The sequence below is a fragment of the Limulus polyphemus genome, unplaced genomic scaffold (genome assembly GCF_000517525.1).
Source record: "Limulus polyphemus unplaced genomic scaffold, Limulus_polyphemus-2.1.2 Scaffold574, whole genome shotgun sequence".
NCBI classification, from domain to species: domain Eukaryota; kingdom Metazoa; phylum Arthropoda; class Merostomata; order Xiphosura; family Limulidae; genus Limulus; species Limulus polyphemus.
The window spans coordinates 238895-252607 of NW_013666184.1; the positions used below are offsets into that span (position 1 = coordinate 238895).

A 13713-nucleotide genomic window follows, 5' to 3' on the forward strand; every position below is an offset into this window, starting at 1 on the left:
CCTATTGGTCGCTTGACTCAGTTATCTCTATCTTCAATCTATCTGCATGTCTATGCAATTCTATCTCCTTTTTGCTAGGTTTTTATACTAAAAAAAGAGGCCGTCTGGGACAAACTAGAGTTGCCAGGAAAAATTAATGATCCTTCTAGAAACTCCAGCGCGCATGCTCCTAGCGTCGCGTGACTTCCGCTGTCGTAACAATATTTAATTCTTAAATGGTTTTTCATTTTTTTACTAAGTGTTAAAGATTTCTTGTTACAATATGCATTTTAAAAAGGATGTTTAATTACTTGTGTGTTAATTTCACTTCCTGAATTTTGATGTATTGCCTTCCTTTAATGTTACCATTGTATTGTGTCATCTAGTATAACTATTTTCACTTTCCTCATTTTATTTAATGATTTTTTTGTCGTTTTTGTTTGTTTCTAAAGGTAGTAAACAGCTAAGAGCCCCATACCTTTTGTGTTTCACACCTTTTTATATATCCCTCCCACTTCGTGTTTATGTAATTGTTTTATTCGCTGTATTTTATAAAAGGGTTTATCTGGTATTTATATATTTAGTCTTGTATAGTGATGTATATATCATCGCAGTTTAAATAAGGGATCCATCTTCTAGTATGTATGTATACTATTTTTATATGTTTCATGTGTTTTAACTTTTGTATTGTATATTTAAATGGTTATTTTATCCTAATTATATAATTATGATTTTTAATCAGTTTTTTATTATTCTTTACCCGATTAACTAGCAATTTGTGACAGAGAGGACATCTGATATTCTTTAAAGTATCGTGTATAAGAGGTCTATATGGTGCGTTACCTTTGTTGTGAGTCTAGTTTCATAAAGGTTATAATTTTAAACCGATTTCAGGAGATTGCGTTTTAGCTTTTAAATTGGCATTAAAGTCGTCTTTAAGATGATAATACAATAAGAGGGTTACAGTATCCAAATACTACACATCTCATTTTCCCATAGTATATATTTCATACTCACAAAATTATTGGTAAATTTTTAAGTTCTGATCTGGAACATCCTAAATCTGGTTGCGGTCACATAGCAAGTTCTGTATTAGGTGTTAACCTAAACTGTGAGCTCAAGGAACTTATTTACCGTTTCATAGAATAGTTACATGGTATTCTACTTCAATTTCTGTTGTCGCATGGAGCAGAAGTATTTCCATGTTTTGGTACTTGTTTTCTGATTGATTATTATCAGTTTCAGCGCTTTTGAGAGGTAGATTTGATTCAACATTTGAAGAAAGTAGTTTGAGCCTCAATTTATGCAGACATGAGTTAATTAATTCATCACCCTGTCTCGGTGGACGTCACAGAAGAATATTCCGCGCCTTTTACACTAAAGATAACGATATGACATCCCCAGGCATTACTCATATTCTACCGATTTCCTACACTCTCCGATAAATCTGTGACTTTATAAAAACCCATAAATCTGCAGTAAATCTTCCCGTCGATTTTGTTTGTCTGTTGTTAAGCGCAAAACTACAGAATGGACTATCTGTGCTTTGCCCATCATAGGCATCAAAACCCGATTTTTAGCATTATAGGACCTCAGACTTGCCGCTTGGCCACTTTCAAGTGGCAAAAAATGAGAGTTGATATTTTTGTTCAATTACTTACACTTGAAGATTTCATGTACCTCTGTTTTCCTTGGAATTCTTTGAAATTTAGTGTTATCTGTCATCCCCCCGCCCTCAGCTCCAGTATCACTAGCATTTTTCTGCGCAACTTTGATTTCACCATTACAGTTCAGGACATTAAGAATTTGAGGTCGACTTATGATCCCATATTCATGGTATATATCATATAACATCTCGCTAAACGTCGTTAAGGTTGTAGTAAATTCTCATCTGCTTCTGGCTGTTTCTTTGAATAGTTTCATTTAATGCAGAAAAACCTTATGCTAAAATTCTAACGAGCATTCCAAAATTACACCGTTTACTCCACAGCAAGTTTATATTACCCCGCCAAGAAGTCAACTTACACTTGAAATATAGATGGATCAAATCACAACTTATACTTATGACCAACAAACCCAAACTCCAGTTTCTAAGCTTTTTATTCAAACTAAGACCTTGGTTTCTACGTCCGACCATCAAGTACAAGTTACTGTTGAAACCGAAAGTAACGATGACAGCAGAAACTCCGTCTTTTTTCCTATTTATAAACGCCTCCTGAGGAATTTCATTCAACACTTCAACAACTTTTGAACAAATGTACCAAAGATTTCATTCACTCCAAAATTGTTTACCTAAATTTAACACGCTGCCTTGCAAACTACACTGATTACTATTTCCTAGGCTATCTTCCGTTATATTTTTTCTTAATCTGGTAAATTCTCACATAGCTTCTGTCATGGATATTCATTTTTCCTTGTCCCCAATCACGATCAGTTGCTTAAATTTAAATTAAAAGTTTTGTACATATATATTCAGTTATAACTACGTTATGGAGGGAAAAAAGATTGACAACACACCAGACTCTCCCAAGTCAAAATTACCTGGTATTTTATTATTTGCGGGTTTAATTCAGAGTAGTCAGTTATGGTCCGCTAACTGAAGACTCAAGGATAACAATCTACAAAGGGTGATTTTCAGTGAACTGGAACCGAGTTTGTCATGTTAAAAAGAGAGAGATATAGAAAACAAATACATAGGTTACAAAAGTTTTATCGTAACAAAAACACAATACAATAAAAGTGCAAACGTTTCTCGTGGATGTGTGTTGACCAGATAAGAGATTTATGAGAAATATTTATTAGATTCTCTTACCAGTTCAAATATACCCCCCTCCCTATAAGTTAAATTCAAAGAAAACTAAATGACGAAAATAACTCTAAGAAGTTAACTGTAAATGGAATGAACAAAGTAAAATAAAATTCAAATTAAGTTTAAATTTTATTAAGGATTTACTCAAATGTTTAACTTTTAGTCAAGCCAAGAAAACTAATTCCTCAAAAGCCAGCGTCTGTGACAATCCAATGTTAAGTTTAACATTGCGTATGCTTAAGGCAAGTGGTACATCTAAAACTGAACATGAACTCTAAAAGCTTTTAGAACCTTAAAATTAAACATTTAAAATGATATTCTAGCTAAGAACTTATATTTTTGCAGTATACCAAACTTTATCTTCAAAAAGTATGCTAAAATCTACTTATGTTACATAATACTCAAAGACGTAAGTGTGAAGATGGAAGAAGGGTTAAAAATCGAACTTAAACAGAAAAAGTTATTGTCTGGCAAGTAAAAAAACTTTGTAAAGATAGTGAGTTAAAATTATATTTTCTTTTTCTTGGTTATCAAAGTACTTCATCTTGGAATAACTGTCATAACAATGTCTAAAAACATCAAAACTAAACTTGTGGTCACAAGCTTATGTCTACAGGCTTATGTGTGCTCATGCTTAACCTGCCTGTAGAACATGATCCCTACTACTTACGGTTTGCAGTTGACAGACATCCTTTGATCTCAAACTTGACCTAAACCTCAGCTATGCTCTCCAAGCTTGTCACAGGTGTGATGAAGGTACACAGCAAGCCTGTAACCCTACATTACCTCCACTACCATCTGTTTGTTGAACCAACAAGGTCTAGATAATAGGAGGGAGGAGACGAGAATACCCACACCAATAACTGATATAGATCAAATGTTACTTGGGAGCTGACCATGGAAATTCATTAGCACCTACATCTCTTCTCTCATTTAACTTTTTTCAGCTATAAGTTTAGAAAAAGAATTATGTTTCTCATCTCCCCCCTGTGGTTGTCCAGGGTGGAGGATGAAATTCCTAATGGAATCATTCACCATACAACTTGGTGACAGTCCAAGCATTTCAATGACATTTTCTGTACCACAGTTTCATGTTAAACTATGTTTGTGTACAACCTTTGCTATGACTGATTCTTCTGAGGCACAACTTAATATGCATGGAATAGGTACAATAAATTCTTGAGAAGCAGGTTTGGTATAATATGTTTCACTCTTTATATATATATATATATATATATATATATATTATACTAGTGAAATTACTTAGGTTGGGTGTAGTTGGTAGGAGTGTATGTATATATAGTTGTCACAGTCACAGGACACCAAAATAAAGTTCAAGTAAATACAAGTTGTTGAGAAATGTTTAATACAATATATGATGTAATTTTTTCATATGCAATAAAAACCTTATCTACATTACTTTCAGTAATTTTCTCTGTTGGTAAGTGAACAAACTGCAGAGAATGCCTTAAAATATGAGTATAATTTAATAATTCAAATTAATTCTTGTCTTTTTTCAGTAAAGTCATATCTATTCCACCATTCACTAAACTGAAGAACCTTTTTCCTTTGATTTTCAAAGTTTTCTTTTTTAGGCTTCCTCCAAAGCTGAGGCTCCAGATCCAACATTCCTCCAATGATTTCCTAAATATAAAAGATAAGCAAAGTTGAATTACATCAAAGAGGAATGAGTTATCATTATAAACAATACCACATAGAACTTTAACAAAAACAGCATATTTTGACTATAGAAAAATATTCAAAGGGACTCTGCTCCCTACAGTAGGTCCTTTTATAGAAAAGAAGCAAATACACTGATAAAGTCACTAAACCAGTAGAAGAAACTAATAAAGGAGGAAAAAAAACTTGTCTTATTCGTATCCACAGGTGAATCTTATTGATATTTTGATTATATATATATATATATATACACACACACACACAATTTACGGACAACAAGGGGTTGTTGATCCATGTAGGCCATCTCACCCGTTAAACTAAGCTTCAAAGTAAAAATATTCAAACCCAGCACTTATTATTCAAATATTTATCAAGCCTTCCTTTAAAATCCCTCATATTAACTGCATCCACCACCTCTGAAGGCAGTGTGAGAGGAGGTGTGTTTCGGAAATCTTTTTCTTCCATAACACTGTTAAATTTAATTCTATCAAAATTATACTCATAATTCAAATTATATCCAACATATATAGCATTGCATTTATTATAACCAAAAACCATCTGCCACTTATTTACCCAACTCATCAAATAATCCAAATCCTTTTGTAAAGCGGAAGTAGCACCCTCCACAACCAATAATACATAAGACTTTAATATAATCAGCAAATTTAAATACTTATTTAAATTTAAATTTACATGAAGAAATGGCGTAAGTAAAAGATGCCTGTATTATGAAATAAGGTCAAGGGCTAGGAAAGTACAGCTAGCTGGTTAAGTGGTATTGAGAATCACGAGTTAAGAGTTATAAAAAATTAAGCTACAACAGAGACGCTGAGAAAAACACGTCATAAGTTTGACAGTGATAAGTTACTGATGCCGAGTTAGTAGTACAGTAAAGGCTATCATTGCTTTGATGCGAGATCTGTTACTCCAGACCAGTGTAATAGTACAAGTAAAAAGACAACCAGAGCACTCATCATCACAGTAACCAATTATTTCAGAGTTTTGTTTCTTGTTTTGGACTAGCCCAGGGAGTTGCACAGATTGACCAATAAAGTGTTAGAACTATTTACAGGTAGTTAAGAATACAAACAAAATATGGTTTAAAAACTCGTATCTGGAGCTAAAAGTCAGTTTTCTCCAGGAAGAATTGAGATTCTCCCCACAGTTACTGATAATCCAGAAACTATGAATATGAAAGTGTCCCAGCTGCAACAATTTACCAGATCAACTGTGTTGTAAGTAACAAAAATATTTCTCTTTTAATCAGTTAATGTGAATTTGGATAGATTCTAAAGAAGCATATGAAAGTTAAGAAACTTGATGTTATATATGAGTTATAATTATCAGGGTTGCTAACCTAAACCTGCTCTTTTATGAAGTGTATTTCATGTTAAGAAACTTGATGTATTGTGTTGAATATCAATCAGTTTCTTTAGTCTAACCGTAAATCTCCTCGAGTTAGCAACTTGTGAGCTCCACTCACCACTGCAATCCTCAAATAGATAAATTTGGTGTAATCAACAGTATAGTCAAAACTTCAATGACTAGCCCTAATGATATCAATCCAGTTTGACTGAACTCCATTTATAAAGTCCTTCTGCTTTCTTCCACCAGTTTTCTGTTCAATGAGCAACCTATCTCCCACACCTAAAGAGATAATTTTTTAACAAGTTTTTGTGGCATCTTGTCAAATGCTTCCTGAAGATCCACATACACCACATCCCCATTTGTACCTTCATCTACATAAGTAGTAACCTCTTTAAAAATTGTCAAAAGATTAGTAAAGTAAGATTTTCCCCCAGTAAAACCATGCTGAATTAGTACTCAAGAAAATATTAAAACTATGTTAAATGACTTTCCAAAGCATTGTTTATTAGACTTTCAAAAACTTTTCCCATCACTTATGTAAGACTGATGGGCCTATAATTACTGAGACAATTTGTATCATCTCCCTTACAAAGAGGAGTAACATTACTTAATTTTCTGGCATCTGCTCAATAAAGGTTACAAAAAAATAAAGTAGCAAGTGGCTCACATATCCAATATTCAACCTCCTTCAATTTCGCTGTTTGTTTGTTTGTAGTTAAGCATAAAGCTACACAATAGACTATCTGTGCTCTGCCCACCACAGTAACCTTCTTCTAAAGTCTAAACCCTTGGTGAAATATTATTTGACCTAGGAGCTTTATGATTCTTTACACTTCCCAATTTTTTCTCAACAAGCTTAAAATGAATATGATAATTTTGTTCAACCTTGTTTCCATCCAGCAACTGTTCAGAATTAGGAATATTGTTTGAATCTTCAATAGTAAATATTGAAGAAAAAAGTAGAATTTAATAACACAGCCATCTTGTAATCCCCAAATATAAGCCTTCCTGTATGATCCCACAAAGGTCTTACTCCCAGCATAACATTTTACTTACAGTTAATGTATTTGAAGAAATCCTTACTGTTAATTTTTACATTTTCTGCCAATCTTTTTGCAGTCAGTTTAAGTGAACTTTATACACTTTGTGAGTAAACCTGGTTTTTTTTACTTGTAGCCACCTTTTTTTTTTCTATAAGGAACATGTCTGTCCACATTTGATCAGTATCTCCAATTAATTCAGTTGCCAAATTCACAACAGATAATTCTGTCTCATCTTTTCAAATTTTTTTTTTTTTAATTTGAAACCAAAACTTCCTTATTCCCTAGCTCTATATGTAGCAAAACATCAAATCTAATTGAACAACACTCACTCACACCCAGAAGTTCCCCAATGTCTACCCTATCATCAATTTCTATATAAGAAGTTAACAATAAATTTAAAATAGCATTGAGCATTGTTCCTAGTATGTTCCCTGACCAATTAGTGAAGAAAACTGTCCTGAACAGTTATAAAAAAACCTGGCTTCCTCATGAGTTGATTCTAATGTTTCCCAGTCTATATGACTAAAATAATTCCTAAACATCTGATTTCTTCGTCTTGCTACAGAGTTTCTCATATACTTAAAGCCTTTTTCCTTTATAACCACCAACAGAAACCTGAATAGATTCAACCTCATTGCTATTAGCTTTAATATCCTCAACTTTAACAGAATGCAACTCACATTTTACAAATAAAGCCACTCCCCCCCCCTCTCTTTTTAGTATTCCATCCCCATTAAATAGCCTATATCCCCATGTTTCAAAGAAATTTCTGTAATCAAAATTTTCTACATGTAACCAGGTTTCAGTTATTCCTACTACACCACAATCCTCTGTTCTGAATAGTACTCAAATTCATCTTTTTATTTATTATACTTCTTGCATTACAAATACTAACAATCAAGTCTATCATTAAAACTTCTTCTGTACTTTGTTCCTACAACATACTTTTCTTTACATTTTATTTATGCTTTATCATTCTGGTCCTCACCACTGTGTAGTCAAAGCTTAACCTCTTCCATGATTTCCCGAGATAACTTTGGCACCCTTCATGTTTCAAAAAGTATTTGCCCAAGTTAATTTGAGTAAACCATTTCTCAACATACTTTTAATTATTTGCCTGAAATTATTTGCATGATATCAAGTATTATAATCAATGCTCACTAGATGGCAATAGAAGTGCTGTTTTTGCTGATCTCTGCTAGATTTATTCTGAATTATGTATCCAGTACTCTAGGCAGTAGAATATATTGTTTTCTGGTAGGAGAGTAATATTTTCTGTTTGTAACCTGTAAATCAGTTTTATCTTTATTTTTGTTCCATTTTTAATTGCTGAAATAGGTGTTGAAAGTGACACTGATTGGGATGAAAGTGAAAACAGCTTTTCTGGACTACTATCTCAGAACAAACTAGTTTAGACAGTGACAATGTTGCTGCTGCCTTATTACAGTCTCGGGTTTGGTTGCAAGTAGATAATCCTAGACAACTTTCTCCTTCTCCATCTAGGTTCCAATTTCATGTTGCTCCTTTGTTAAACATCGATATTGGCCCAAATGGTGACATTTTGAAGTTTTTAAATATTTTTTTGGATGATGTATTAGCAGGTTTTATAACAATAGAAACAAACTGTTATGTAGATCAGAAAAGAGATTTTGTTTCATTCATTAATATATAAGTATAGGCTATCAAAGAGAAAAAAAACTGATTTTTCTGAGCTCATTTCCACAATCAACTAATCCTTTGACAAAATAAACTGGTTAAACCAGAGTTTTTCAATCTTGGGGTTGTAACTTTGAAAGAAAAAACTCATATTTTGCACACAAAAAACTGAATGGGTCAGGTATAATACATTGTCTAATAAACAGGGTCATGCAAATTCAGGATGTTTGAAATGTGGTCATCACTGAAAAGCGTTTGGGAACCACTGGGTTAAACTAACGTCTTCTATATATCTTACTATCTTTAGAACCATGATTACACAGTTTTAATAAAACTGCTATAATTTGAAGATTAATGTTAGTTCTCTGATAAATACTGAATGAAAAAATACTTCTAAAATGTTTCACTCTTGAGGTACTCTCTTTTTTAATCATAATTTCTTTTATAATGTGAAAAAGGCTATCATTTTCAATGGTTCTGTTACACAATTTAAAACCAGAATTAAACTAAAGAAATTCAACATTTAAGTCTGCTTTAAAACAATTTAAACTTCTTTATAAATTTGAAAGCACACATACTAAGTTCAAATATTTCTCTCATATGAAATAATTTATTCTAACTCTTAATATTAATAAATATTTGGCTATTGTAGTTCAACTGTCAGTGCAGAATCAAAGAATGGTATTACTATGATCACTACTACTACTACAACCATGATGCTTTGACATCTAATTTCACAAACAATTAGAAGTTTGTTAGTTCCTTTTTTTACTTTTTACACATCAAAATTATCATTTGATGATACTTACAAACTGTCATCAACATCAATTAACTATAGATAATTTACACACCAAACACATTTTGGTAAAATTAACATTATCTGAAGAGGAAAATACCTAACCTTGCCAAAGTAGAAGGGAAACAGACGCTCATCTTCAATAACATGAGCAAATCCCCCTTGAAGACCAAAGTCAACACTAAAGTATGGGAGACCTTTTGGAACCTACAAATAAAAGGAATGAATGCTGTATCATACTCACTTACATAATGAAATTTGAGGATACAAAAATTTTGAACATATGCATAGTTGAGACATATTAACTAAAATTTTGATTATGATAATGGTTTTTAAAGAACAGAATACAATGTTGAAACAACTCAATTGTTCATTAAACAGTTTACCCTTCCTTCCTTGTTGTGCACAAAACTATGTAATTAAGTTTTATTATTTATTTAAAAGTAGCTCCAATTCTGGTAAACTCCTGCAAGTAATACCTAGTTTGTGCAAAATTCAAGTTATTGTGATAAAATAATATTGTGCACAAAACTATGTAATTAAGTTTTATTATTTATTTAAAAGTAGCTCCAATTCTGGTAAACTCCTGCAAGTAATACCTAGTTTGTACAAAATTCAAGTTATTGTGATAAAATAATATTGTGCACAAAACTATGTAATTAAGTTTTATTATTTATTTAAAAGTAGCTCCAATTCTGGTAAACTCCTGCAAGTAATACCTAGTTTGTGCAAAATTCAAGTTATTGTGATAAATAAGGAGCTTTTATTATTTAACTGCCCTGGTTGGCCACTCTGACTTTTACTCAAAGAAGAGAAACTTCAGAAAATACTTGTTTAATGAAAAATATATATATACATGAAATATAAGAAATAACACCTCACAAAAAGTTACCGTTGCTCTTTTAATGGAAAGTTTGGGCTTTTTTTTTTGTTGAATATCAAGCAATTTTCATAAAATATCATCTGAAGATAGTAAGTTCATTGGCCCAATCAAATAACTTAGATATATGTTTTGGATTTTTTCCTTTTTTACTAGTGTCAAATGTTCTATATAAACCCATAAAATCAAGGATGAATTCATGGGTATCACTTACTGCTAAACAAAAATATTAAATACACAATGATATAAATTAATTGCACTTTATAAGAGCAAGAGCAATATGTACATGCTACTGCAGGATTTATGTGATCACAGACATGAGGTGTTGGGCCATGGACAACATGTTTAGCACTATATATTTGGTTCGTGGCATACGTCCAACCATTTGACATTGTAAGACAATCATGTTAAACTTGTTGCTGGAACAACATGTCACAGCCCTTTCCAAGGAAGGATACTTATATAACTTGAATGTTAAATAATATAGAGCCTTCAAAATTCTTCATGAAAACAGAAAATTTGTCAGTCAGAATAGATAAAATAGCACTATGTTCTGAAACCACACTTCAAGTTAATCAGAAAAATATCCTCATCTACAAAGCATAGGTTATGGTTACAAAAGAGAACCTTCCAACCCAAAAATAAAAAGCCACTGCAATGAAGCTTGGTGTATCTCTTAATACAGTGAACAAGATAAATATTTAAAGTTGATTATGGCCCATAAACCAAATGTTCACAAGCTTCCAGTCACACCTGGAAATCATCAGCTGTTTTTGCATGAGAAAAATGGTTGAAGAAACTGGGACCATGGCAATCCCAACCAACCACATACCTGTTAACAGAGCTGGGCAATTTAATAAATTAATTAATACCATCAATCAGTCACGTAAACAAAATGATTAATGAAGTTTCAATTATAAAGACTGTCATGATTCACCGAAAGTACGATTAAATCAAATGTCATGAAAATAATAAGGTAATCAACATTAGGTTTTTTCAATTACTACTATTTCAACTATCCAATATTTGAAATATTGCCACAAAACTTGTCTCTGTTATGGCTGACAGTACCTGTTGTTGTTGATGAATTGCTGTCTAGAAGGTAGGCAAATGGTTGGCAGCATCCATCATCAAAATTTTTTTTGCTTGTAGGTACAACACTACTAACTGACAAATCGATTAGCAAATATCACTAATTATCCAGCTCTACACCTGTCAAATCCCTCAATGTAGCTGCACTAGATTTTTATGCCTTCGATTTACTTAAGCATGGCCTTGGAAACTTACATCCTGATAGAGTGGAAGATCTGTGGAAAATTTGTTGAGATGTATGTTTTAAGATTAACCTCACCACCTTTTAAAGAAGCTTGTAAGAATAGACACCGTGTGTTAGACAGCAATGAATAATCTTGGCCATCAGAATGATGAATGAAATAATTCTAAGAGCAGCAAGAGACCCTGGAAGAATCTTCTTAATGAGTGCAACTAACTCATAGTTTTACTGCTACTACATACTTTTTGTAAAAGGTAATAAGAGTTAATAAAGAAACAAAGTCAACTTACAGAATGTCTGATATCCTTTTTGGAGAGATCCACTAATTTTTTATTCTGTGACCACTCAGTCTCACATTCTAGTATAGCTTTCTAAAATTATAGAGTATCACACAAATGAAAACAATTATACTCAAACTATACAACAAATTTTAATAGAAACACATGAAAAGAATGTTATGTAATTTTTAGTCAAAATATAAATTAAATACGAAATACTGTTCCAAAACCAAAAATAATAAAGAAACATGTAGTACAGTAACTACACCTACATTAATTAGAATTTATTACTACTGGACAATAAAGTATCTCAACTGAAACCTTTTTTGATTTTGAATGTTCCATTTGTACTGCATGCAATACTCATATATATTTATTCTTCTCACAAAACTAATATTAATCTTACTGCACCCAAAAAGAAATTATAATACATTAACCTTTGCATATTTCAAAATATGTAACAATAACAATGAAATGTCTTTAATGTATTACTTTCTCACCATAACCTTCAATATGCATAAAATACTGAGTTTTATTCTAACAACATTTAATTTTGTTTTGTAAAAATTCTGTAAGAACACTCAAATCAATATTGTGTATTGAATTTAAACTTGTAAGTAATTATTCACTTGTATTTCATTGAACAGAGTCCTTTCTTTGAGAATTTGCAATCTCAACTTGAACCCTATGTACTATGTTATTCCACAACCTACACTTATTTTCCTCATTGTTACATGCTATCACACAATTTACATCTATTTTCATCATTTTTATGCAATAGTATTATGTTAACTATAGGCTTTTACCTTATTAATAATTCACACTATACTTTGATACTCTTCACTAGATTGCTTTATGATTTACAGCCGAACATCTACACTGGAAAGGGCAGATGGGGCCTGTAGGCTGTATTCCTTATTGTTCAACATGCAATAGTATATTGAAAAATAAGATATTACCAATGACCATGAACAAAAGAAAATGGCAATAAACCATAAAGCTCTGGAATTAGCACAGTTCTGATGTGTTTTTTGGGATATATGGCCAAAATTACCCTATATAAGATAAAATAAAACATTATAAGGTTTTTGTAAAATATGACATTAAACCACAAAAATGTGATGGACAAAAAAGGATACAAATTACTGACCATAAAAACACATTCTATGGGTAAAAAATATGTCTCAAACTTTTGAGGGTAAAAAAATCTGGTTAAAGTTTACACCTATTTATGAACTTTTGTATTATGTGTATTGGCACTGCACCATTAATTACTTTAACTGTCCTACTTGCATGTCCCCTTTTTGTCAAGAAACAATGTTGTTTATCATAAGTGTCGTAATCTTGTTTATAATCAAATTATGGTCAATTTTAAAGGAACATTTTTTCTATGCAGTTAAACTTCAACTAAATCAAACTTTTATGGTGTTTGTTAACTTTTGTTTCTGTAGCTTGTTTAACTTGTTTTATGCAACCAGAGCTCCAGATATTATTTCATTGAAAATAATTATTACTTACATATTTTAATGGGGTTCACATGAACAAACATTTAACAACTAATTTAATCACAAGACCTTTCCCAACTAATAGCTTCTTACAATAATAAACTAGTAATTATTTAGCTGCTACATTTAGGAATAAAGTTACTAAAGTGGTTTACCACTTATTTAACAAACTACAAGACAGATATATGTAAAAAATAACAACAAGAATTCAACAGTTGTTTTAATTAATAGGGAAAAGAATTACACCTGATATAAACTATGTCAAAGATAAACAGATACCTCATGCAAGACTATTAAATCATTACATAACAAATTAGGGGCTTAAATGTCTGCCACAGTACCCCTGAACATACTAGTGTTTTCAAAGTAACTGATGATGGCCTACAAGATTTTGCAGAGTTGATTATACACTCTGACCCTTTGATGTTATTTGGAAAAGAATGTAG

At 31.8% G+C, this 13713-nt stretch overlaps 1 protein-coding gene across 3 annotated transcripts in view; it reads right to left on the minus strand.

The window, feature by feature from the left end:
• Positions 1-4137: 4137 nt before the first annotated feature.
• Positions 4138-13713, minus strand: part of LOC106459201 (CWF19-like protein 2) — a 65645-nt gene continuing 56069 nt past the window's right edge. For all 3 annotated transcript variants that reach the window (XM_022385636.1, XM_022385635.1, XM_013918800.2), the window contains 3 exons: positions 11775-11855; positions 9437-9538; positions 4138-4432 (listed from right to left, as the gene is read on the minus strand). In XM_022385636.1, coding sequence (XP_022241344.1) covers positions 4283-4432; positions 9437-9538; positions 11775-11855 — 333 coding nt within the window. In that variant the 3' untranslated portion in view covers positions 4138-4282. The remainder of the gene's footprint in view (positions 4433-9436; positions 9539-11774; positions 11856-13713) is intronic.